Below are 24,618 nucleotides of genomic sequence, written 5' to 3' on the forward strand. Positions count from 1 at the left end.
AAAGAGAAAAATCAATGAGATTGGGATTGTACTTTTACAAGGCGAACTGGACATAAGCCCTCGAGTGTCTATTGGCAAGTGCGTGAGGGCAAGTGGCCTTGAGGAAACTTGGCCATGAGAGGTTTCCACTGGGCTTGGGAGGGGAGCACCTTGGGGAAAACACCATACCCGTGAAATAAGGGAAACAGCAAGTGAACATGAGGAGCGGTGAGGACCTCTGGCGAACAGCTCCTGCTGGTTCAGGTCAGGGAAAACCCAAGAGACAGTCCTAAAAAGAAGAGAGCTGTAAGGGAACTGGAGGGCAAGTCCAGTCCAAACATTCTCTTGGGAAAGGAATGAGCAAAGTCACGGTGAGTTACAATCTGACCCTAATAGTAGTAACTTTAAGGCCTGTCAGGGTAATTAAAAACTTCCGTCAGGCGATGCTGTCAGAGAGGAGAGAACGAAGTGGGTTCTGCTTCATCCCCTGCTGCTTCAGGCACTTTTCTGGAGCTAGTAGCTAAGACAAGACCCTGAACATACTTCATCACAGGACGAGAGAGGAAAACCAACAGGCTTTCTGGGTACGGCTTAGCAAAGCCTCAGTTCCCACGGCATCCATCCGAGCTCCTGGCCCAAGAGTGGCTGCCTTAGGCAGGAGGAGACCGGGAGCGGATGGGAGAGCTCGTTAGGTAGGAAGTGTAGGGACCATCCCCAAACACGTTGGCATAGGATGACTTCAGGAACTGGACGTAGTTCTGCATGCTGCGGTTGGTGCTCTCCGACTGCTCCAGGCGGTCTTTCAGGTCTTGCAGGCGGCTCTGGTAGCGGCGGTCAGCCTAAGAGGAGGAACGGGGCCGGGGCCAAGTGTGTGTGACATCCAGAACAGACAAACCCATAGCGACAGAGACTTTATTAGTGGTTGCCAGGGGTTGGGGCAGGGGAATGGGAGTGGCTGCTAACAGGTAATTTTCTTTCTGAAAATATTCTAAACCTGGATTGTGGTGATAATGGCACAACACTGAATATACTCAGAACCACTGAATTGTGCAATTTGAATGAGGGAATTTTACGGTAAATGCTGTCTTAACAAAACTGTTAATAAAAAAGGGGGTTGGCCTGGGATATCCTGAAGGGACGGGAAAGTGATGCGAGAAAAATAAAACCATGTCATATTCATAAAAACAACAGAACATCTTGCCCTGCAGGCGCCAGGAAGCTCAGATCTCAACCCACTCCCTCCTTGTCTGCTCCTACCCCGTCCTCCCACCCCCAGCCCGACTCACATCATCCCGGCTCCGCCGGAGCTGGCTGAGTTCAGTCTTGGTCCTGCTCAGCTGGGCCTCAAGGTCCAGGATTTTGTTCTGGGCTGCTCGCTCCTTGGAGGCTGCGTGCTCCTTGGTTTGTTCCACCTGCCAGAAACGCACAGAGGTGGGGCTGGCTTACCTGGCATGGGGAACACCTGGTAAAGAGAAGGCTGGGCCGCTCCCACTAACTGGTCTCGCTGCGGACAATTCTCTGGAGCCTCAGGGCAGGAGCAAACTATGGGGACAACTTCTGCAACCCCGCTTTACCTGCCCTTTGCCAACGCTCCATGAGTCATCACCTAAGACGTGGTACACCTGTCTGATGCCCACTCAGGCAGCAATCAAAGGAGCGGTTGTGAATAAAGTGCCAAGTCCTTTACGATAATTGCTCACTTGATCCTTATGATGATTTCATGAGGCAGGTACTACTTCTATGTGCCCATTTCTCAGATGGAGAGATAGGCTCAGAGGGGTTAGGCGATTTGTCCAAAGACACAGAGATAGGTTAGTAATAGAATTGAGACTGACCTGCCTCCTGGCATCTTCAATGGCGCTCTCCAACTGCCTCGCCAGGGTCCCACATTCCCGGGTTTTCTCTTCTAGTCGCAGCTGGGACTGGTGGATTGCCTCCTCCCTCTTGGCAATCACCTGTAGGAACTCGATATTCTGGGCACTGGTCGCCTCCAGTTTCCTAGGTGAAAGCATTCAATCAGATCCTGCTCGTCCCCCTGCCTGTCGGGTTCCACACAGCTGGGGGCTGCCAGCCACCCCGGGCTGGGGTTCTCATCACACCAAGAATCTCCAAGGAACAACAGGAATAAACCAAAGAAATCTGCTGAGCAGCAAGGCGGCAAGGAGCTGTACGAAGAGTGGGAGAAGCACAGACTGACCGCGGCTGTGCTAAGTCTGTATGTCATCACGTGTAATACAGCAACTTGCGGCTCAGGCAGGTGGGTTCCATCATGATTCCCACTTTACAGATGAAGAAACTGAGCCGAAGACAGCTGAAGTCATTGGCTGAGGCCAGCACAGCTAGCACGTCTGTCACCGAAACCTACATGCTTAACTTCTTCTGTTCACTGTTGCCTCCCTCAGCAAAGGGACTTCAGCTGCGCCACTCGACATCATACATGACCAGCCATGGCGCAGCAGTGACCATCCCGTGTGTACACATGGTCCCCGCTACACTTCCAGGGCACCTTCCAATTTAAGGAGCTCTGCAAGTCCTGCTGAATCCAGCTACACCTTCGAGGCCAGCAGAGTAGAGGTGGAGCCCAGGGCAGACCACCTGCTTTAAGTCCCTGCTGGCAGGCTGTGTGAGCCACCTGGGCCAGTTACAGCCTCCTGGGACCCCAAGCCTTTCACCTCTGAAAACTGAGGCTCCAGCCCTCATTTTACAGATGCTAAAAGCCCTGGAGGAAGACAGTCTAAGTCGCAGCTTTGCCAAGTACCAGCTATATGACCTTGGGCAAGTCACTTAACCTCTCCCTGAGCTCAGTTTCCTCACATCTAAGATATCAACTCGTATATACTAACATATATGGCACATTTTTGCATGCCGGGTAGTAATGCTAAGCCCTTTGAGGATTATCTCATGGAGGACTCACAATAATCCCATGAGCTGGGTTGTTATCCCTACCTTGGTCCCTTTCTCAAGGTGAGTAAACAGAGGTTCAAAGGGTGAAATGACTTGCTCAAGATCACAATGCAGGTTAAGTGGCCAAGTTGGGACCAAGGCCCAGAGCTTCTGATTCCAAAATGTGTCCTCTTTACCCGACTGCTTCCAACAGTCCATGAGGAACAGGGAAGAACAGATCAGAAAGGTCTTGGGAAGGACGATCGGGAACAAAGAGCAGAATGGGGGGAGGCCCCCACCGCAGCGTCCTGGCCCTGCCCGTTTGCTTGGACGAAGCGTGCCTTTCTGATAGGTGATGCCTATGGATGGTCTGACCTTGATCACACTGCTATGGAGCGTCCCCCCTGGCCGGAGAACGCCTTCCTCTCTCCCACAATGCCTACCACTGCAATGGAAGCAGCTTTTCCTCTAAGGTCTGCCTAGTACCTTCCAGGGCCTTGAGTCCCTCAAACACTTCTGCACACTAGGCCCAAAGCAGCTAAGTGGCTGAAAGTCTCAGGTCCTAGGAAGAGGACAGAGATGGGACCAAGTGCCTCTAACCTCTCCAGTTCATCCACCTTCAGACTCAGCTGTTTATTTTCCTTCTGGGAAGCCTGATGTTTCTCTCTTGCCATCTCCAGCTTGTCCCCCTGATGTTCGATCTAAAATGACAGGAACACAGACTGGTTTACGAAAGAACTTCCCGGTACAGCCCTCCCTTCTCCCTGTGACCTGTCATCCACACCCAGGAGAGAGGCACACTGCCCTCAGCAGGCATCTGAATCTCAACGCACAACCTGGAGGAGAGGGGAGAGCGGGGACAGGTTAGGCCCGACCCCCGAGACTGAAGGCTTTCCTGCGCCGAGAGAAGCCAGCTTCGATCCTGAAGAGCCACGACGACACTTCCTTGATCAGGAGAGGCCAGTCAGTGGGATCTGGGCGGACGTGAGAAGGCAGAAGCAGACGGCAGGCCTAACTGGCCCACATGACACACCACGGAGCTTTACCGAGGATGTAGTTGGGACCGCTGAGTTCATTCTTCTTAAATGGGGACAAATGCAGGCAAGGCCACAGGAAATCTACTGAGTCCTTCAGGCTGGCAAGTTTGAGAAGTTATCCAGAAGGCTGCTTTCTGCAGAAGCCTCAGACGTCTGGGCCTGAAAGGCCCTGAGAATGCTCAGGTTCAAGAGAAGCCTGGTGATTTAAGAGTGCTGAGAACCTGGGCTTGGGAACCAGACAGAGCTGGCTGGGTTCCAATCCCTGTTGACAAGTATTAGCTCTGTGACCTCAGGCAATGACTTCTCCCCTCTATGCCCTGGGCTGCTTTCTGTAAAATGGGAAAAATAAGACCCCTTACAAAGTTCCCGGGAGAATTCAATGAGGGAATGCTGGAGCACCGAGCACGTGCTCAAACAATGGTAGCTACTTTCACTGGTACTACAAGGAAGCAGGTTAAGAGAGGGGAAGGGTCTTGCCCAAGGTCACAGTGCAGACGAGAGGCATAGCATTTCTTAGACACCGTAGGCTTGGTTCCAGTAACCCAGAGGCAGACTGCTTCTGGTAGAAAGGAAGTCCTCTTTCAGGACCCCTAGCTCAGGCAAGGGGTCTGTTAAGACTATGGAAAGGCAGCTAAAGCAAGAGAAAGATGGAAAAAAAGAAAACCTATGGCTTGGTGTCTGCTGGTGGCGCATGGCTGAGGGCAGCAGCGGAGCGGGAAGGGCAGAGGCTGGCGGAGCCTTGGAAACCTCGGGGAGGGGCAAGAGCAGGAGGGCCCGGCAGCTCCAATCGAGTGGCGGCTCCTATAACTACAATCACATTGTGCAAACACAAGGCATTTGGCACACCAGACTTTTATTTCACAGCACTGATGATAGCTCACTCCTCTGAGAAAGCGGCAGCCAAGAAAAAGGAAGTGGTCCTCCCTGGGGGCCGGGGGGCGTGCAGCTCATCTTGGTAAGCGGGCCCCTGCTCGGGCTAGTTCGTGGGAACCTTTCTGCCAGTCCCTTACCCGGCTGCGCAGGTCTGATATGATGGCTGTGAGGTCGATATTCTTCCTCTCATAGCCCTGCAGCTGGTCTTGGCACTCTGCCAGCTTAGCCTCCGTGATCTTGAGAATATCAGGCAGCTGCTGCAGGTCAGCCAGCTGGGACTGGAACTGCCTCCGCGCCTGGAGTGGGAGAGAGGGGCCCACCGTTGGGAAGGGCCTGGCTGTTGAAGAGGCCAGGCAGAGTGCTTTGGATTTAGGGCAGGGCCGCCCTTAGTCCCCAGAAAGGATCCTGAAAGATCCACGGGCAGAAGTGCGGCCTCCCTGCAGGCCACTGAGGGTGTCCAGCTGATCTCTGGGGGGACACACTTGGCCCTGACTGGCCACTTGAGCCTGCCACTCCTTCAGTCATTGAAGAATAATGGCAACCATGTAGCAAACTCCAGGACCCAGGCATTACTCATTAAATTCATACAACAACCTATTAAGTAGGTGCCGTTATCCCCATATAAGGACTTTGAGGATCAAAGGATCATTTGCCCGTGGTCACTCAGCTACAAATTGGCAGAGGCAGGATTCAAGTCTAGTCTAACCTCAAAGCCCCTGGGAAGGCAATCACAATGCTCTAGGTCAGAGGGAAAGCTACGGCCTATCTGGGCTTAGTGCATCCTTGTATTAACGAGGAGCCTGAGGACTAGAGAGAGGCAGTGACTTGCCCAAGGTTATGCAACAAGTTAATGGCTGAGCCTGGACTCAATCCATCTCCAAGGTTACTATTAAGATGACCCCTTTGCTTCTAGAGAGACAAGTCATCTCTAGAAGAATAAGGCTCTTTGGGGAAGGGGACAGGAGGAACACTTTCGGTTGGCACAAAATAAAGACACCACACAGAATGAAATAGGCACAGCTAAGGCCTGACAGATCTGTGGATTTGAATCCACTTGGATGTTCCAAGCAGGGGAACTTTTTTTTAAGGAAAGTGAAGAAAGAAGGTAATCAGGATGAGAAAGAGGGATAATGAGGAAGCAGGAGAGAAGGAAGAGACGAGGAAGGAGAGAGTACGTACACAGTAGAGTGGACCAGCCCAGCAATAAGAACCTTCATGAATCTCTGTCATCCACATCGGAAAGGGCCAATGACAAACAAGACGGACAGACTGACAGACATGGGACTGGGTAGGGGAAGAGGGCGAGGAAGGGGAACAATACCGTTTCAATCTCTTTGTTCATCTCATCTTTAAGGATCTTGTTCTCTTTGTCACAGCGTTCCAGCTGGGCAGCCACTTCATCAGCCTCCAGCCTGGTCTTCATCACCTGGGGACCAAGAAAGCATCGGGCCATCTTGGGCAGAGCCAAGTTTTGGTGAAAAACACCTTCCCAGGAGAGGCCTTATGGTAAGTCTCCATCCCAGCCTGCTGGGAGGCGCTGCCCTGGCAGGCTTGGCACCTGAGAGGCCTACCTGACTCTTATAGTTGTCAATCATTCCCTCGTAGTTCTTAACCGATGCCTTCAGTTGCTGAACCTCGACGTGCGCCTGGCTGAGTTTCTCCTCCATAGGGGTGAAGCTAGCCTAGAAGGGATGGCTCGTTGGTCACCAGCGGGAAGGTTCCGGGGCAGGTGGCCATCCCAACCCCAGCTCCTACTCCGAGGGGCCAGCAAAGGGAAGCCCCACCTACTCAAACCCACACCAGCAGTTTTCCTCAGAGAGGCACCAGGGCAGGATTCCTGATAAGACCAACTCAAGTGCATACAGATGCAAATAAGAGACTCCTGTGTTTTTTGTTCTTATTACAAAAAGCAGTACATTATGGGGGAATTCCCTGGCGGTTCAGTGGTTAGGACTCAGTTCAGCACTTTCACTGCCAGGGGCCCGGGTCCAATCCCTGGTTAGGGAACTAAGATCCCACAAGCCTTGCGGCTTGGCCAAAAAAAAAAAAAAAGAGCACTACATTATCACTAAAGAAAAGGGAGATAAAACCAAGAAAAATGAATCATGATGCCTTATTATATGGCTATATATTGATAACCGTGTAGCTATTTTATTTTTTCCAATAAGAATGGGATTATGATATACTTACTGCCTTGCAACGAACTTTTTCAATTAACAAGTAAGTTGGGAACTACTTCTCTCATCAATGAATGTTCTCCTACAACCCAAATGCTCACCTTAGCAGATGGGACAAAATAAATCACGGTATCTCAAAAAAATAACAAGCAATCATTTAAAAGAGATAAAGCAAAAAAAAAAATCTAAAAAGATATCCACGGAATATGGTTGAAGGAGAAAAGCGAGCTGCAGAATAATGGCTGGATGAATGGATGTGCATGTGTTTGAATGTGTATGTGAGTATCAGGGGAAAAAAACTGGAAAAATACACATCTACGGTAACAGGGACCTTCACTTCTATATAACGTTTCTGTGATGTTTTCAACTTTCACTATGAGCATATTTTATCTTTGTAATGATAACAGCTAGGAAAATACACTTCTACAATCATTTTGAACAGTCACACTGTGTTTCACCACACAGACATACCATACTGCAACCAATACCCCAGCTAATTGTTAGACACGGGGCTTATCTGTCATTTATCCAACAATTGCACTACAAGAAATGAGATATTACTATCCTCCCACCAGAGTGGCTAAAATGAAGAAGATGGACAATACCAAGTATTATCTCACATATCCCTGATGGGAGCGGAAATCTGTACAACCGCTTTACTATTTGGTGACATCTACCACAGCTGAATTTGTGTACACCACCTGATGACTTGGCATTTCTATTATACTTCAAGGTATAGAAACTGTAAAAATACACCAAATATATGCACCAAAAGAGGTACAAAGACGTTCTACAACCCAAATGTCCACCGACAGGAAAATGGATAAACACATCGTGGTACATTCATACACTGCACTGCACTGAGAATGATGAACTGCCACACATGACATGGGTAACTTCCACAAACATAATGCTGACTAAAAGCCATAAAGGCCAGGCACAAGTTCAAAACCAGGCAAACTAATCTGCGGTGACAGATGTCAGGATAACCGTGCCCTTGGCAGGGGGTGTCTGTAACTAGGCAAGGTCACCGGGGTGCTGGCTTTAAGGTTCAATCAGGGTGACTGATGGACAAAGTTACATTCATTTTGTTTACCTTTCTGTATTATACTTCCTTAAAATCAATTTTACTTAAAAAAAGTCAGTGGGCTTCCCTGGTGGCGCAGTGGTTGAGAGTCCGCCTGCCGATGCAGGGGACACGGGTTCGTGCCCCGGTCCGGGAAGATCCCACGTGCCGCGGAGCGGCTGGGCCCGTGAGCCATGGCCGCTGAGCCTGCGCGTCCGGAGCCTGTGCTCCGCAACGGGAGAGGCCACAACAGTGAGAGGCCCACGTACCGCAAAAAAAAAAAAAAGTCAGTAATAAATAAATAAATAAATAAATAGATCTAGATGTTATTGCCCAGATCAACTAAAAACCAAGATCCAACCTGGCTCTGCAACATCTACCTCTTTTCGGTTGCCTCTCGCCCTCGGTGTGCTGGGAGGGTGTAGAGGGAGTGGTTAAGAGCTAGTGGTTAGAGCCCCAGGGTCAGACTGAGGTTCAAATCCCAACTCCAACGCTTCCAAGGGCAAAATCTTGGCAAGAAACTTAAACTCTAAGCTTCAGTTTCGTTATTCTGTAAAGTAGAGATAATAATTACACTATTGGGAGGCTAAAGTGAGAATTAATGCATGTGAAGGGGCCCAGTAGTGCCCCAGAAGAGTCAATGTTAACCTCAAAGTCAGGTCCCTCTCACGTGCAGGGGCTGACTGTCATGCTAAGCACTTCACATGCATCACCACCTTCTCACAAGGACCTCATTTCCTCCCGCTGAGGAAACTGCAGCAACACAGGAGGAAACGTCCCGTTCAGGTCCTGCAGCTCTAAGAGGCAGAGTCAGGACTTGAATCCAGGTCCTTCCGACTCCAGAACAAGCCCTCTTATCACGCTGCTGCCTCCAGGCCCTCTGAAGGCCCCGGTGGTCATCTCTGGGGCCCAACCAGGAGTACCATCAGCCTCTGCTCTCCACCCAACCGTCCTGGTCCCGGCTCTCACTACCGACCTTCAGCCTCTCATTCTCTAGCTTGAATGCGGAGTACTCGGCAGTCTGCCGGTGTAGTCTCTCCACCAGGCTGTCCCGGTCTTCCCGCATCTTCTCCTCCAAGGTTTGTTGTTGGTTTACAAGATCTGTCACCCGGCTGGAAGGTCACAAAGTGAAAGCAGACAGAATCAATTCCACAGGTTGTGAGCAGCCCTGGACTTGGTATGGAGTAGGGCCAAGTGTTCCTACCCAGGTCACCCATGTCTCTCTTCTTGGCACCTGCCTGCTCCCCAGTCTCCACCCTGAGGAGCAGCTGCCCTGCCACTGCCGCCTGTGGCATTCCCAGGTATCCCGCTTCGTATTAACAGCCTTTTAAGGTTTGTCTCTCATACCACCCCCTCCAAGAAGCCTTCTCTGTTGTGATCCTCCCGTGAGGCTGAGACACTCCCTGAAGACAAAGTCCAGAGACACAGTCCCTCCCCAGCTCCCCACGGCACCCCCTGGATCTCTTAACCCGTTAGGACAGAACTCGCAGGCCCAGTGGTCAGGGATAACCCCAGGCACCCGTCTCCCTCAGACACATATGCCACTGGGGTTCTGTCTCCTCCAGCCGAGGGCAGGCGCCATGAGCAATAGCAAGGCACAAGCTTCCCTTGCCCCCTCCCCCCCCCCCCCGCAGGCCCCCAGCAGGGCTGTCATCCAGGAAGAGAGACAGAGGAGAAGAGCACGGGGGCTTTTGACTGTAGACCCACCTACTGCAGAACCTTTGCACAGTGTGTGTTTTCAGTATTGATAAATTACAGTTCACCACCCAGCAAATGTTTAGTGAGTACTGACTAGGCCCAAGGAAACGCCTTGTATTGGTTTACTGGCAAACTCCTACGCAACTTTATTTTTTAGTTTTTAATTTTTTAAATTAATTTATTTCATTTATTTATTTTTGGCTGCGTTGGGTCTTCGTTGCTGCACACGGGCTTTCTCTAGTTGCGGCGAGTGGGGGCTACTCTTCGTCGAGGTGCGCAGGCTTCTCATTGCGGTGGCTTCCCTTGTTTCAGAGCACGGGCTCTAGGCGAGCGGGCTTCAGTAGTTGCGGCACGCGGGCTCAGTAGCTGTGGCTCGCGGGCTCTAGAGCGCAGGCTCAGTAGTTGTGGCACACGGGTTTAGTTGCTCCACGGCATGCGGGATCTTCCCGGACCAGGGCTCGAACCCATGTCCCCAGCATTGGCAGGTGGATTCATAACCACTGTGCCACCAGGGAAGTCCAATGCATTTGTTTTTTTACTGCTGTAACCTTCAAGGCCAACACATAGCCTGTTATATAGTATGCTCGATAAGTATCTTTAAATGAATGATCACATGACTATAGCTGACTCTGAGAATGGTCACTGTTGACAGTTCACCAGTGGCAAGAAAGGTATGAGTTCAGTCACCTTCAACTTGAGGCCACTTTTGCCCCCTACTCCCAGGCCATACCTCTGACCTACTGACTGGTGGACAAAACGACTGAGAGAAGACAGAGGGATTACCAGCTGCCCTGTGCCCCAAGGACAGGAAGGAGGATACCTTCCTGGGTGCCTGTGCCCATTTCCCATGCTGTGCAGACTGGGGCCCAGCTCAAACCCAGGTGTGAGCAGAGAAGGCCCCTGCATAGTGCCTGCCGGGGGGTAGGATGCTGGGGCGGGGGCTGGCACCAGGACCCAGGGTCCAACCAGAAGGCCCACCCCAGGGCCGCCCACAGCTCAGTCCGATGCAGTCCCTGACCAGAGGAGACCAGATGGCAGCTGTGTGAGCGACGTGAGCTGTCGCGGGTTGCCTGGCGCCGTGCACTGGCACACCCCCTCCTCCCATTGGCCCACACGCCCTCTCCTAACACAGACGTACTCGTTCAGGACAATAATTTCCAGCTCGAGGTCCCCCTTGTCTTTCACAACTTGGTTGTAGCGGCTCCTCCATGATTCCAGAGTGGATAAAGCTTCAGCAACATAAAGATCCTGGGAACATGGGACAGAAGGGTCCATCAGCCTGGTGTCACCGCTGAAGCCAAGCGAGCTGGGAGTCACCCCAGGTCACCCCTCACCCTGATAACTTCAACCTCACTCCTGAAATTCCTTCCTAGAAGCACTGAGAGTGAAGTGGGAGCCCAGCTGTTGCTTTTCAGTTTCCAGCATCCCACGCGCCCTGACTGCAAATCCTTCCTTAACTGTCATTCCCACCCACAATATGGATGTGGTTAAAATGTCCCACAAACCCTCCACTTGTCTCCAGCCAGCTGCCCACCCCCATCGTCATCCTTTTACCCATTTACTGCCCCCCCGCCTCTCCCTCCACCCAGCAGCCAGCAGTCCTCCCAGCTCATTCACCCTTTTCCACTGCCATCTTCCTCTCCGTTCGCCCACCCGCCCGGCCACCTCTACTCAGCTTTTCACCTCTCCCTGCTCAAAGCAGCCATTCGCTGGCAGCCAACCCACCCCCGACCCTTCACCGTCGGCCAGCCCTTCTCGGGGAGGCCTGCTACCTTGTCAGCAAGCTGCACGTGCAGCTGCTCAGCGTACTCCTCACTCTTCTCAGCTCGTTCTTTCTGGGCTCGGATGGCCCTCTTCAAGGACTCTTTGTCTCGTTCTCCCTTCTGCTTCAGTTCCTTCAGCTGCTCCATGATGGCCTCCACTTCCACCTTATGCTGGTTTCCGCTGCGCTCCAGGTTCTGGGAGAGGATGGCCCGGGAGCAGGTGCGGGGAGAGGGACAAGGAAGGCCGGGAAGGGGCAAGGCAGAGAGTAGAGGTGAGAGGGGACGAGCAAAAAGAAGGAATGAGGGAGAGAGAACTCAGGTCAACTGTGTGGAGGCATAAAGCTCCCACAGTGCAGAGCAGAGGTGGAGGCCCTTCCCAGCTCTCCGTAGCACCCCTCCCATTACTGAACCCACTGGGGTCTTAGTGTGAAGATAGAGCTCTTCTGGAATCCTTCCTTGAACTCAGCATAGTGGTCAGAGATATTCCTCAGTCCCTCAGCAGAGCTGTGACCTCAGCAGGTCCCTGGCTCAAAGATGCAAGCTGCATTGGAGCCCACCCCCTACCCCATGGGTAGTTATGAGAACTAAAGGCCTAAGGGATTAAGTGATTGGCTCAGGAGCGTGGCACCCAATTGGTCACCGCTGGGAAGGGCACCCAAGACCCTCAGGGTCCACTGCTCTTGCCACTGGCTCAGAGTGCTTTGGCAACAGCGGCCCTGTACACCTTTAGGGCAAAGCCTTCCTGAGTGTGAGAGCCTTGGCCAGGTCACTGCCCTTCGAATGCCAGGCCCCGCCCCCTCCCTTCCCCACTTGTGGGGCTGGCAGGTACCTTGATCTGCATGCAGAGGCGACTGTTCTCTGCCTCTTTGCACCGAAGCTGTGCCTGCAAATGCCCACGCATGGTCTCCATGGACTTCGAAAGCTCAGATGCTGTCTTCGCTTGAGCCTTTGGAGAGACAGAGAAAGTGGCAGAGCCGGGGTTTGAACCCAGCTCTCTGGTTCCAGAGCGCACTCTACCCACTAAGCTCTGCTGGCCCATATAGAGGAGCAACTGCTGGGGACGGTACCTTCTCACATTGTATTTCCTGGAGGAGCTCTTCCACCTCCTTGTCTTTGTCTTGCAGCAGTAATAGCAGGCGCTGGAGAGGGCACACACACACTGTCTGAGCTCCCTGCGAAGGGTGAGGAGGCCCCGCCCAGGGAGGACAAACACTCCTGTGAGTGCCTGGTCACTGGGCCCAAGTCCCAAACACATTGGCCCAAGTCACAGAGACCCTAGCAGGAAGCACCCAGCATCTGTATCACAATTTTTTACAACAATTTAAAATAATGCTAGTTGTGGGACACACTGAAACACAGACTCACAAAACACTAAGGAAGCCCCATAATCCCCCACCCAGAGATCACCATTGTTAGCACACATTAAAAAGTCAGATACCTATTTTGCACTATAACCACATTTACCATAATGTGATTAAATCTTCTATATCTTTTGAAAAAGCACCTTAACATTTCAATTTACGGATGTATCATAATTTGATAAGGCTCTCGAGCTGGGAATGCAGGTTTAGGCATTATCACCATGACCGTTGAATCCCCTACAGCGATGTTCGGCCAGGCACCGAGGGCCAAGGGCCAAACCTCGGGAACCATGGTCTCTATTTCTTTCTTTCTCTTGGAGACTCCCAACAGGCATTAATACATGAAAGGCTCCAAAAGGTATTGTAGTTAAGCAGCTGGTTTAACTTGTCATTCAGGCTGGGCAGCAGTTCCCCAAATTTATTTGGCCATGGATCAACCCCCCCTTTTGTTTCTTGTACCCATTAACACCTTGAGGAACTCAGGGTTCTATGGAACAGACTTTGGAACATGCTGCCTTGGGAGAGATTCCTTGGGAGGACTGGAATTGTTGAGTCAACAAGTCTGTACCATAATACAAATACGGAAATTCAGGTAACAGACTCTGACGATTTACAAATCCATCACCGTCATCACCATCCCTCATGCTGATGTCCAGCTTGGTGGTTCAAGCTCTCGAGTGATTGACTAGACAAGCCCGGTGGGGCAGGGGGGACAAGCCCGGTGGGGCAGGAGGGACGGGGATATGTGTTTCATGATTTCACAGATCATGAAACTAAGACCCAAAGAAAAGTCAGAGCGGGGCTCCAGCCCTCCTGCTGCCACTCAGCACCTCTACGCCGTCGCCTATACCCCCTGGAGCAGGCAGGGGGAGCTGTGTGTTACCGCTTTCTCGGAGTCCGCCTCTGCCAGCCGTTTCAATAATGTTCCTTGTTGCTCCATCAACTTTTCGGAATCCTTCAAGGGAAGGCAGGGAAAGCCAACTCATTAAGCAATAAACTGACATGTCTACATCCTCTAGGTCCTGTTCCTTTTCTAAAAATTATACTTCTAATGATAGAAGTAGTAAATTATATTCTCATTATAAAATATTTAATGAAAACCGATAAAGTCCCCCTCATCCCTACCTCCAAATCCAGCCCTGCTGTTATGAGTTCGGACTGTCCTGCCCATCCTTTCTCTATGCATTTATACGTAGCTACACCTAGAGAAGTATCTTTTGGGGGATGAGGGGTGGGAAGGGATTAGTGTGTAATTTTACCAAAATGATATCATACTGTATTTTTGTGTCACAACTGGATTTTTTAACCACAGTTTTATTGAGATATAAATTCAGATACAAGTCACCAATTTGAAATGTATAATTCAATGGTTTGTGGTATATTACATTATAATTTTTTTAACTGTGGTAAAATATAACAAACTTTTTCATTTTAAGTGTAAAATTCAGTGGCATATGGTACATTTCCAATATTGTGTAACCAGCATTACCATCTAGTTCCAGAATTTTTTCATCACCCTAAAAGGAAACCTGCACCTGTCAAGCCGTCAGTCTCCATTTTCCCCTCCCCCCAGCTCCCCCCAAACCCCTAATCTGCTTTCTTTTTTAGGGGGCGGGCGCACCACATGGCTTGCAGGATCTTAGTTCCAGGACCAGGGATTGAACCCAGGCTCCAGCAGTGAAAGCACTGAGTCCTAACCACTGGACCGCCAGGGAAATCCCCAACCCCTAATCTGCTTTCTGTCTCTAATATGCCGTGGCATTTTTTAACTTCTCCCCGTAACCTTTGGGCAATAAGGTGGTTCCCAGGCTTTGCAGCTGTAAACACAGCAGCAGTGGACATGTTGGGCACGTACTAAGTGTCTCTCCAGGATTGATACAAAGAGTAAGAATGGCTGGGCCCGAAGATCTGTGATTTGTGGCAGGTGACATGCCCTGCAAAATGCCTGCACTGACGCACACAAACAGGACGTGAGAACGCCGGGCAGTAGCCAGCCTCTGCCTGTTGCCAGTCTTGCCAGCATGAATCCTGCTGTTTTAGTTTGCATTTCCCTATTTATGCATATGCTTATTAACCATTTAAGCTTCCTCTTCCCTGGACTGCCTGCTCACACCTTTGCCCACTCTCGCACAGGGCTGTGTCTTTGAACTGTCTCTATTCTTCGCAGTCACCTAAATAAAGTGTCCCTAGAAGAAGTCTCACCCCCCTTTCCCTTTCAGTCCCACAGGTCACCTTCGCAGGCTAAGAGAAAAGGACTCCCTGGTCCCAAAGTTTCCCAGGAACCTAGGAACTGGGGGAAGACAGCATTATGGGTTCTCTAGCAACAAGAGGAGGCAAAGAACGTAGGACGAAAACCTAGGCCAGGGACCCAGAGCCTGAAGCTATTCTCACTGCCCCGACAGGCCATGCCCTCTGAGCCTCCAGGGGACTCTACACAAACTAACACACCATCTCACCAAATCCCCTGCTCTAAGGAGCCAGGCACTATCACCACCCCCATTTCACAGACGAGGAGATCGAGGCTGGGAGAAGTGAGGTGAGCTGCCTGAGATCACACAGCCAGAGATGGCAGAGCTGGGCGCTAAGCCAAAGGACTCCAGAGCCAGAGCATTCCCCCAGCACACTGAGTACTCCCCAGTAAGCACCGCAGCAGGGCTGTGGTCCTGAGGGCCACATGGGCGGGAGGAGGCGAGAGCCTGTACAGAACCTGGAACGCCTGCTGTGGTGGGAGTTTAAATTAGCTGACCCTTCACCTCCAACTGGAGATTCTGGGATTCCGGGATTCCCGGATTGTAGGCGCTAAGAAGGTGAAAAGGGAAAAAACTGGTAGGAAGACGTTTTCTGAAGCCCCGTCCCCCCCACCGCCCCCAGTCCCAGGACAAACAGCAGCGACAGCCACCATTTACCAAGTACCCACTGCATGCCAGGAGTACGCACAGTCCTCGTCCACACATCACTTCTAAGTCCCTCACAACCCCACATGGAAGATGCTATTCCCATTTTATAGGTGGGAAAACTGAAGCCCAGAAAGGTAAAAATCACCCACCCATGAACACTGAGCTGGAAATGAAACAGATAAAACTATTTTAAGAGAATAATTTAGCTATAACTAGTAACATTCATAGAAATATATTCTGGAAACCCTCAAGTACACCAGGATAGTACAGACGAATGCGCAAAGTAACACTTGTAAGAGCAAACAACCAAAAATTGTCTCCATCAACAGAGGAGTGGGTAAATAAGTTGTGGTATTGTCATAAAATGGAATAGAGCAGTGAAAATGAACTACCTTAGGTTTCAAGGATAAAAATGGACGGATCTCATAAAAACATTGATTGAAAAAAGCCAACTCAGAAGAAAACATATGGAACAATATCATTTATGTAAAGTTTAAAAACATGCTAAACAATACTATATGTTTCTTAGGGATACATATATACGTGAAAAACTCTCAGATTCCAGATAAAGTTTCCCTCTGATGGGAAGATGAGGTTACTGCCAAAGGAGACACCAAGAGGGATTTAACCATGTAGACAAGGTTTTGTTTGGAAAGCTGGATAGTGGGTACACTTTTACTTATTTTAAATATTAATTTTTAAACTACAAACAAAGGAAGTTGACACTGTTTTTTTAAAAAAGTTAAACTAAAAAAAATATCTCATCAGGACGGGGTTTTTTTTTTTTTTGACTGCATCTCGAGGCTTGCAGGATCTTAGTTCCCCAGCCAGGGATCGAACCCGCGCCCACGGCAGTGGAAGCGCCGAGTCCTAACCACTAGACCGCCAGGGAAGTCCCAGCATGGGCATTTTGAGACTCTCGGTATCCCTTTGGTTTAGAACCAAACAGGAAGAGAGCTGTTCATACTGTCAGTCTTTTCAGAGTCATTTGCTAACATAAAATATATTTCAGAGACCACCTTTTAAGAAAACAAACTGATACCATACAATGTGTCCGCCAGCCATTAAGCCGCCTGCTTCACCAAAACTCAGGTCTGGTCTTCTCCCTGCTTTGTCGCATGACCCCTGGGATGGGCTGAACCCCTGCCTGACTCTCCACTGCTCTTCTGACTTTCAAGGTCCTTCCTGTGCCACCAGGCCCACTTCAACAACGAAGACAGCACTCGTCTACCAGATGCCCAGCATTTCACATGAATGATTTCAGCAAATCTTTCTATGGCCCCCTCAGGTCAGGCAGGCACCAAGAATATTTTCTTTTTACAGACAGGAGCCTGCGGTGCTACAGGGCCACGGCTCCGAGTGAGCACTGGGTAGGGGTGCGGCTAGGACCGCAGCTCACCTCTTTGCAGTGCTGTTCCCTTAGCAGTTCTCGGAGGGTGCGGTTGGTCTCCTCAAATGTGCTCAGCTTCTGCAGGAGAAGTTCCTTCTGCCTCGTTAGGGTGTTAATGTCCGTGCAGGTCATTTGTTTCTCCTGGAAGACAGCAGGCAGTCTTGCCAGGCATGGGTGGAGAAGGGAAGAGCTGGCACAGGGAGTCCCCATGGGGAGCTTAAGAGGTATTGGTGCCAGGCAGCCCAGGCAAGAAGAGCTGGGCAAAGGCAGGCTTCCCGGAGGAGGCAGACCTGGAAGGATGGGCAGGTTCTGAGCCTGCTGAGAACACCAGGTGGGGAAAAGGGCAGGAGAGTTCAGTGTGGGCGAGTGCAGTTAGGGCGGGCTTCTTGGACGAGGTGCGCTTCCTGGACGACAACATTTGGTGGCTGATACTGGCAGGAATCAGACACGTGCCTTGACTCACTGTGATCCCAGGAGACCCACGATGACATCTCAGAGGCCCTGGCTACCAAAGGTCAGCCTCGAAGGTCAGGCCCCAGAAGTGAGAAGAGGGGTGGGGGTCGAGGAGTTAAGTGTGCCCTGCCCTGGCCTGAAGATGTCATAAAGTCAGCATGAAGACTGCGGAAAGACCCTGCCACGGTGTGCAGCTGCCCCCGCTCTGGGCCCGGCCCCGGCACTGGGCGGTTGGGCTGGCCACCTACCGTCTTCAGTTTCCCGATGGTATCCTTCAGGGCCATGACTTGTTTGGCCGCAGCAGCCCCATCCATTTCAGCCTCCATCAGCTTGGACATGAGGCACTCCTTCTCCTGCTGGAGGTGTTTCTTCTGAAGCCTGGGCCCAGAAAGAACAGGGCTCTGTGAGCCCTCCCAGGCCCCTGCCCACCTGGAGCTCCGACGCTCACCTCACAATGCCCTGCGAGGCTCATCTCCTGGTCAGGGAACAGTGGGGGAGGGGGCAGGGATGGCCCTTCTGGCCCGAGTGGCCTTCTGGAAGGACACCTGGTCACCAGAGCAGGGCCTCCACACCGGGGGACATTATGCCACCTGCTTGTCTCTCAGACAGAAATCAGTGTCACCTCGTTCCCCAGCCACTGCCATGGCCACCTAACTACCATCTTCAGATCCACTTTTGAGCCCTCCCCTCCACTCTCCCCATTGGAGCCAAGTCTGGTCACACCACTTCCCGCTTCGAAAACCCTTCTGTGGCTCCCAACCGCCCTCGATGCAAACACCCCGAAGTGGCCACCAAGAGCCGGCCCCTGCCAACCTCCGTGGCCCCCCTTCCCCTCGGCCCACCCTCTCCCCTTGCTCTGCCCCGCTTTTCATTTCTTAGTCTCAAACTCCTCCCGCCCTGGGGCCTTCCTGCAAGATGTTCCTCCTACCTGGCGTGTTTTCCTCCCCCGCACTCACCTGCCTAGCACCTGGCCATCCTGCCGGACTCCCGTTGTTTCCAGAAAGGCCTCCCTGATGCCCTCCCCCCGGAACTCTGCGGGGCCCTCTTCCCTGACCGGGAATCATGAGTGCGTTAGTGACTCTGTTGAACACTGTAACCCGGGCTAGGCTGGTGCTCGGGCAGCCCCGCAAGAGGGAAGGTGCCCAGGGCAGTGCCGCCTTACATGGTGAAGTCCTTCTCCTCCTTGATGCGCTCGATGCTGTGCCGCAGCACCGTGTTCTCGTGCTCGGTCTCGGCCAGCTCTTGGGCCACCTCCTCCAGCTCCTCCTTGCGTTCCTCCAGGAATCTTTTGGCCATCTGGCGCTCTCCCTTCTGCGTCTTGACCTGTGCAGGGGCATGCAGGCAGGGGCCACTGAGGGGAGGAGCTCCTCTCCACCGCATCTCAAGGTCCGCTGCTTTGGACAAAGCAAGGGGCACCTCCGATTGAGCACTCCATACTACTGAGGTCCTTTGGGCGCAAGCTCAGTCAATCGTCACAAAGACTCTGGACAGACACGATTCCTCTCATTTCCTCGTCACTGAGGAAAGGGAGCAAAGGGAGCCTGAGTGACTTTCCGGTTGGGGACAGAGCCAGGATACAAACGGTTGTTCAGCTGGCACTCCACGGGAGGAGAGATGTCACAAAAAGGCCCCTGCCCCTCGGGTTGTGGAGAAAGGCGGGCCTGTTGCCAGGCAGCCACCAGCCGCAAGTTCTCCAAGAGGGCCCTGGGCCCCAGTCGCAGGGGAGGACTAAAGACACAGGCCCCGTCAGCAGCCGCAACGAGGATTCCACGGCAGCTCCACCAACTTATTAGTTGGGGGCCTTGGACTTCCAGGTTGTTTCCAATTTCATTGCCACATCCCACCCAAAGACACAGCCCAGCAAGTGGGGACAAACTTCCTCTGCCTGTTTGGGGCATTGTTTTCTGTTTTTTTTTTTTAACTTTTGTATAAAATGGAAAACAGAGGCCCCAGTGTCCCAGTCACTACATCTCCAAGACAGGGACAATAATACCACCGGCTTCGTTTACTGTAGTAAAAAATCAAACCAGGCCATCCATACAGAGCACTAGGCAAGGTCAGGGCCAGGCCTGGGCTAAGTGCTTGATGGAAAGGGATCCCAGGTTGCCCCGACTACCTCCCCAGGGGCACCTGAAACCCTGGGAGGCCTGCAGAGGCAGCTGGAAGGAGGTGTCCACCAGGAACTCACCCGGCAGTCCCAAGTGTCCTCGGGACACTGGCCAGCCCAGCCCCCTACCTCCCTCACCTCAGACTTGAGACAACCAACCGCGTTCATTAGACTGTCAATCTTCTTATCATAACGGTTCATTTTACAGTGACCCGAGTCGTCATCTTCGGTAGAGAGGTCACTTAACCGCATCACTGAGACCAGCTTTTCTGAAGATGGTGGTGTGATCTCCAGGCAGTGAGGTGGATTCTGATGTAGAGGAGGGAGAGACACATGAAGTCATAAGGCAGAACTGCAACCATTGGTCCCACCATCCCTGGCTGTCTGCTGAGCAGGAAGAGCTAAAACTGCTACAGGGCAGAACCACAGAGACCCCAAGGGGAAGGGCACACCGACCTTCTTGGTGGAACACTGCCTCATTATCTACCCTTGTTTGGTTTTTTTTTGTCTTTTTTTTTTTTTGCGATACGCGGGCCTTTCACTGCTGTGGCCTCTCCTGCCGCGGAGCACAGGCTCCGGATGCGCAGGCTCAGCGGCCACGGCTCACGGGCCCAGCCGCTCCGCGGCATGTGGGATCCTCCCGGACCGGGGCACAAACCCGTGTCCCCTGCATCGGGCGGACCCTCAACCACTGCGTCACCAGGGAAGCCCCCTAGCCTTGTTTAAATGTTGTTTCTGAAGCTCTTCTAACATAGAAATAAAAAGCGTGTGTTACACAACTACTGAAGCCCGCACGCCTACAGCCCGTGGTCCGCAACAAGAGAAGCCACCGCAATGAGAAGCCCGCGCACCGCAACGAAGAGCAGTGGCTACTCTTCATTGCGGTGCGCGGGCTTCTCATTGCGGTGGCTTCTCTTGTTGTGGAGCACAGGTTCTAGGCGCGTGGGCTTCAGCAATTGCGGCACACGGGCTCAGTAGCTGTGGCTCACAAGCTCTAGAGAGCAGGCTCAGTAGTTGTGGCGCACGGGCTTAGTTGCTCCGCAGCATGTTGGATCTTCCCAGACCGGGGCTCAAACCCGTGTTCCCTGAATTGGCAGGTCGATTCTTAACCACTGCACCACCAGGGACATCCCCAGTGTCAAGTTTAAAATGAAGGATATAACAAATTGGCAAAAACTGTGATTCCCAAAGTTGGCAAAAGTTGGGGGCAGTAAATATTTTCATACACCTAGGGTAGACATGAAATATGTCAAAAGTCTTTTAAATGAATATGAATACATTGGATATTGTATGAATACATTGAATATTGTGGATAGTTGCAAAGGCAAACAAATCTTCTATAACAGGTATTTTAAGGACAAGTGGAGAAATTTAAATATTAACCAGATGTTATATGATTAAGAAATTAAGTTTAAAAAAAAATGAAGTGAAGTTTTTAGGACTAATCACTGTTATTTTGGTTATGGAGAAAATGTTATTAGAAATGCATACTGAATTATTTAGGGTTAAAATGGTATTTCTAGAAAATATTTACCTAAATACATCAGCTTAAAAAAATAATTTTTAAAATGCATGTCCCCCTCAGAGAAGTTTATGCAAAGCTGTATAATACTTTCAAGACTTCAAAAAGATATTCTAATCTGGGGGCAAGTGTTTCCATGTTTTTTTTTGTTGTTGTTTTTTTAACTGTCTTTTAATTAATTAACTTATTTATTTGGTTGCACCGGGTCTTAGGTGCAGCAGGCGGGCTCCTTAGTTGTGGCAGGCAGGCTCCTGAGTTGCAGCTCACAGGCTCCTGAGTTGTGGCATGTGAACTCTTAGTTGCGGCATGCATGTGGCATCTAGTTCCCTGACCAGGGATCGAACCGAGCCCCCCTGCATTGACAGTGCAGAGTCTTATCCACTGCACCACCAGGTAAGTCCCTCCATGGGATTTTGATATATTGAATTTGACTCTCTCATTCTATACATTTATTCCATTGTATTAAGTAATTGCTATTTCTCATTGTTTGCACCGTTTTTTCCTTCTCGTAAGCTGAGGTGGCTAAACTTCTGTGCTAATTTCCAGGGAAAGATGATGGCTATCAGGAATAAAAGGAAGTGTTTTATTTTTTTAATTTTTTAAAAATCTTTATTGCAGTATAACTGCTTTACCATGGTGTGTTAGTTTCTGCTTTATAACAAAGTGAATCAGCTATACATGTACATATCTCCTCCCTCTTGCGTCTCCCTCCCACCCTCCCCATCCCACCCCTCTAGGTGGTCATAAAGCACTGAGCTGATCTCCCTGTGCTATGCGGCTGCTTCCCACTAGCTATCTATTTTACATTCAGTAGTATATATAAGTCCATGCCACTCTCTCACTTCATCCCAGCTTACCCTTCCCCCTCCCAAAGGAAGTGTTTTATATGGGTGTAAACTGTTATGTCAAACAAGTAGGACTCATAGGGTGCAATTTAAAAAATGTATGTGCCCTTTGTCCCACCAATTCTATTTTTGAGGAATTTATCAAGAATATCTAAGAATGTGAATTAATATTTAAATTCAAGGCTAGGGTATAGATAAATGTACAGCAAGATAGTATTGGTTAAATACTTAACAGTACACAAATGTACACACAATGGAATAATGCCTTAAAAAATAATGTGCGATATAAATATAGTCAAAATATGTGGAAAAAAGAACATTACAACAATAAGTAAAATATAATCCCATTGTTACAAAAATCAAAAGAACACGTCTATTCACAAGAAAAGATCCAGAAGTCTTGCACCTAGAAGTTACATGGGTCTCTTCTCAGGGTGGTGGTTTTTACTTTCTTCCTTATGCTGATTTAGATTTTCTAATTTTTTCTAATTTTCAACAATGACTGTGCATTGCTTTTATAAGAAAGAGTTATTTTAATATATAAAAGAAAGACAATAGGAAAATGTATAGACAGTATGATTACAATTTGAAAAAAAAACTCCGCATGGGAAAAAGTGATAATAAATGTAACGAAATATTAATAGTTTTAGGGTGGCAGTGACAAGAACAGGACTGGTGATGTTGTTTCTTGAGCTGGGTCTTTGTAAAAATTCATCAACACGCTTCTGATGCATGTGCTATCCTGCACTTTCCAATGAAAAGGTTTTAAAACTTAATAGCAGCCAGATTAGAGTAGTAGAATTACAGTGATTGTCTAGTTTTCTGTATTTTCAGCTTTCTGTCATAAAAATAGATGACTTAATTAGTAATAGGGTAGAGAAAAAACCCAGACCTGCTTTCTCCCAAAGATCTTATCTTGTGTACCAGGAGGGGTTTTAAAAATGAAACACGGGGACTTTCCTGGTGGCGCAGTGGTTAAGAATCCGCCTGCCAATGCAGGGGACACGGGTTCGAGCTCTGCTCCAGGAAGATCCCACATGCCGCAGAGCAACTAAGCCCGTGCGCCACAACTACTGAGCCTGCGCTCTAGAGCCCGCGAGCCACAACTACTGAGCCCACGTGCCTAGAGCCCGTGCTCCGCAACAAGAGAAGTCACCGCAATGAGAAGCCCATGCACCACAACGAAGAGTAGCCCCCGCTCGCCACAACTAGAGAAAGCCCACGTTTAGCAACGAAGACCCAACACAGCCAAAAATTAGTTAATTAATTAATTTAAAAAGAAAGAAAAGAAACATGAATCCCCACAAGCACATAGCAGCTTCCGGGGTCCATGTCCAGCTCCACCACAAACTCTTCCTCCTGTGGTCTTTTCTCTCTTGTCCATAATGGTAAGGGCAGGCTGGGGCCTCCCAGGAACATGGAAGGCCACTGAAAAATGGAAAGGGGCTGAACCAAGAGGACAGCATGAAAGACAGCTACTGCTTGAGAGATGGTAAGTCACATCTCTGGGCCCCTCCGTTTCTAGAATTCTGTGGCCCCAGGACTGGAAGGGGCACTGAGCTTTCCAGGGGGGACCATAGTCCTAGAACCCATGTCAACAGGAAGTCCATTTCCACAGTGGCATGACTTTGATATATAATTTGAGAACTACTAAGTCTCTTCATTAAAAAAAAAGAAAAGAAAAAAGCATTTTAAATAAAATATAGTATGTTTGTTATAAAGAAATTCAAGCAAACCATGAAAAGATAAAGCATTAAAGCCTCCCACCCCAGAGGTAATCACTGCTTACCACTTCTTATATTTCCTCCCCAAAACAGGTTTGCACATATAAACATATCCATACACACATGGACACACAGATGCACTTTTCTGCACAAATAGGGCCAAACTCTCCGTGCTGTGCCACTTGGTGCTTCATTATCATGTAGAAATATCTACCTCAATCTTCTAGTGGTTGCATGGCATTCCATTGTATGGATGCATCATAATTTAACCAATACCCTCCTGACAGACATTTAGGTTGCTTCTAATTTTTCTCTATTGCAAACAATGCTTTAGTAAACATCCTGATACACACACAGATCCCTGTACTCTTCTGTGACTTTTAGCATCAATTCCCAAGTGTAGAACTATAGAATCCATGTTTGGATGGATGCTGCCAAACTGCCTGCAGAGCGGCTGAATCGGTTTCACAATCCACTCAAAACTGTCCAGGGGGACTTCCCTGGTGGCGCAGTGGTTAAGAATCCGCCTGCCAATGCAGGGCACACGGGTTCAAGCCCTGGTCCAGGAAGATCCCACATGCCGCGGAGCAACGAAGCCTGTGCGCCACGACTACTGAGCCTGTGCTCTAGAGCCCGCGAGCCACAACTACTGAAACCCGTGCGCCACAACTACTGAAGCCTGTGTGCCTACAGCCCATGATCTGCAACAAGAGAAGCCACTGCAATGAGAAGCCCGTGTACCGCAACAAAGATCCAATACAACCAAAAATAAATAAATAAAACAAATAAATTTAAAAAATATATATTAAACAACAACAAAAAAAAACTGTCCAGGGACTTCCC

General features: G+C 50.1%; 1 protein-coding gene across 6 annotated transcripts in view; it reads right to left on the bottom strand.

Annotated features, from left to right (window-relative positions):
* Positions 1-93: 93 nt before the first annotated feature.
* ODF2 (outer dense fiber of sperm tails 2) overlaps positions 94-24,618 on the bottom strand; it is a gene marked incomplete at its 5' end in the record, with an annotated part of 30,656 nt that continues 6,131 nt past the window's right edge. For 4 of the 6 annotated variants that reach the window (XM_082842009.1, XM_082842007.1, XM_082842010.1 and 1 more), the window contains 17 exons: positions 94-818; positions 1,266-1,391; positions 1,815-1,977; positions 3,463-3,563; positions 4,910-5,068; positions 6,094-6,198; positions 6,344-6,454; positions 8,992-9,127; positions 10,852-10,961; positions 11,486-11,671; positions 12,306-12,422; positions 12,544-12,615; positions 13,721-13,792; positions 17,134-17,265; positions 17,826-17,955; positions 18,740-18,900; positions 19,823-19,993. In XM_082842009.1, the coding sequence (XP_082698135.1) occupies positions 630-818; positions 1,266-1,391; positions 1,815-1,977; positions 3,463-3,563; positions 4,910-5,068; positions 6,094-6,198; positions 6,344-6,454; positions 8,992-9,127; positions 10,852-10,961; positions 11,486-11,671; positions 12,306-12,422; positions 12,544-12,615; positions 13,721-13,792; positions 17,134-17,265; positions 17,826-17,955; positions 18,740-18,900; positions 19,823-19,993 (2,241 nt within the window). In that variant the 3' untranslated portion in view covers positions 94-629. Of the gene's footprint in view, positions 819-1,265; positions 1,392-1,814; positions 1,978-3,462; positions 3,564-4,827; positions 5,069-6,093; positions 6,199-6,343; positions 6,455-8,991; positions 9,128-10,851; positions 10,962-11,485; positions 11,672-12,305; positions 12,423-12,543; positions 12,616-13,720; positions 13,793-17,133; positions 17,266-17,825; positions 17,956-18,739; positions 18,901-19,822; positions 19,994-24,618 lie in introns of those variants that run through there. The other 2 variants (XM_082842008.1, XM_082842012.1) reach the window with 2 other exon arrangements.

The sequence above is a fragment of the Leucopleurus acutus genome, assembly GCF_964270905.1.
Source record: "Leucopleurus acutus genome assembly, chromosome: 7".
In the NCBI taxonomy this organism is placed as follows: Eukaryota; Metazoa; Chordata; class Mammalia; order Artiodactyla; family Delphinidae; genus Leucopleurus; species Leucopleurus acutus.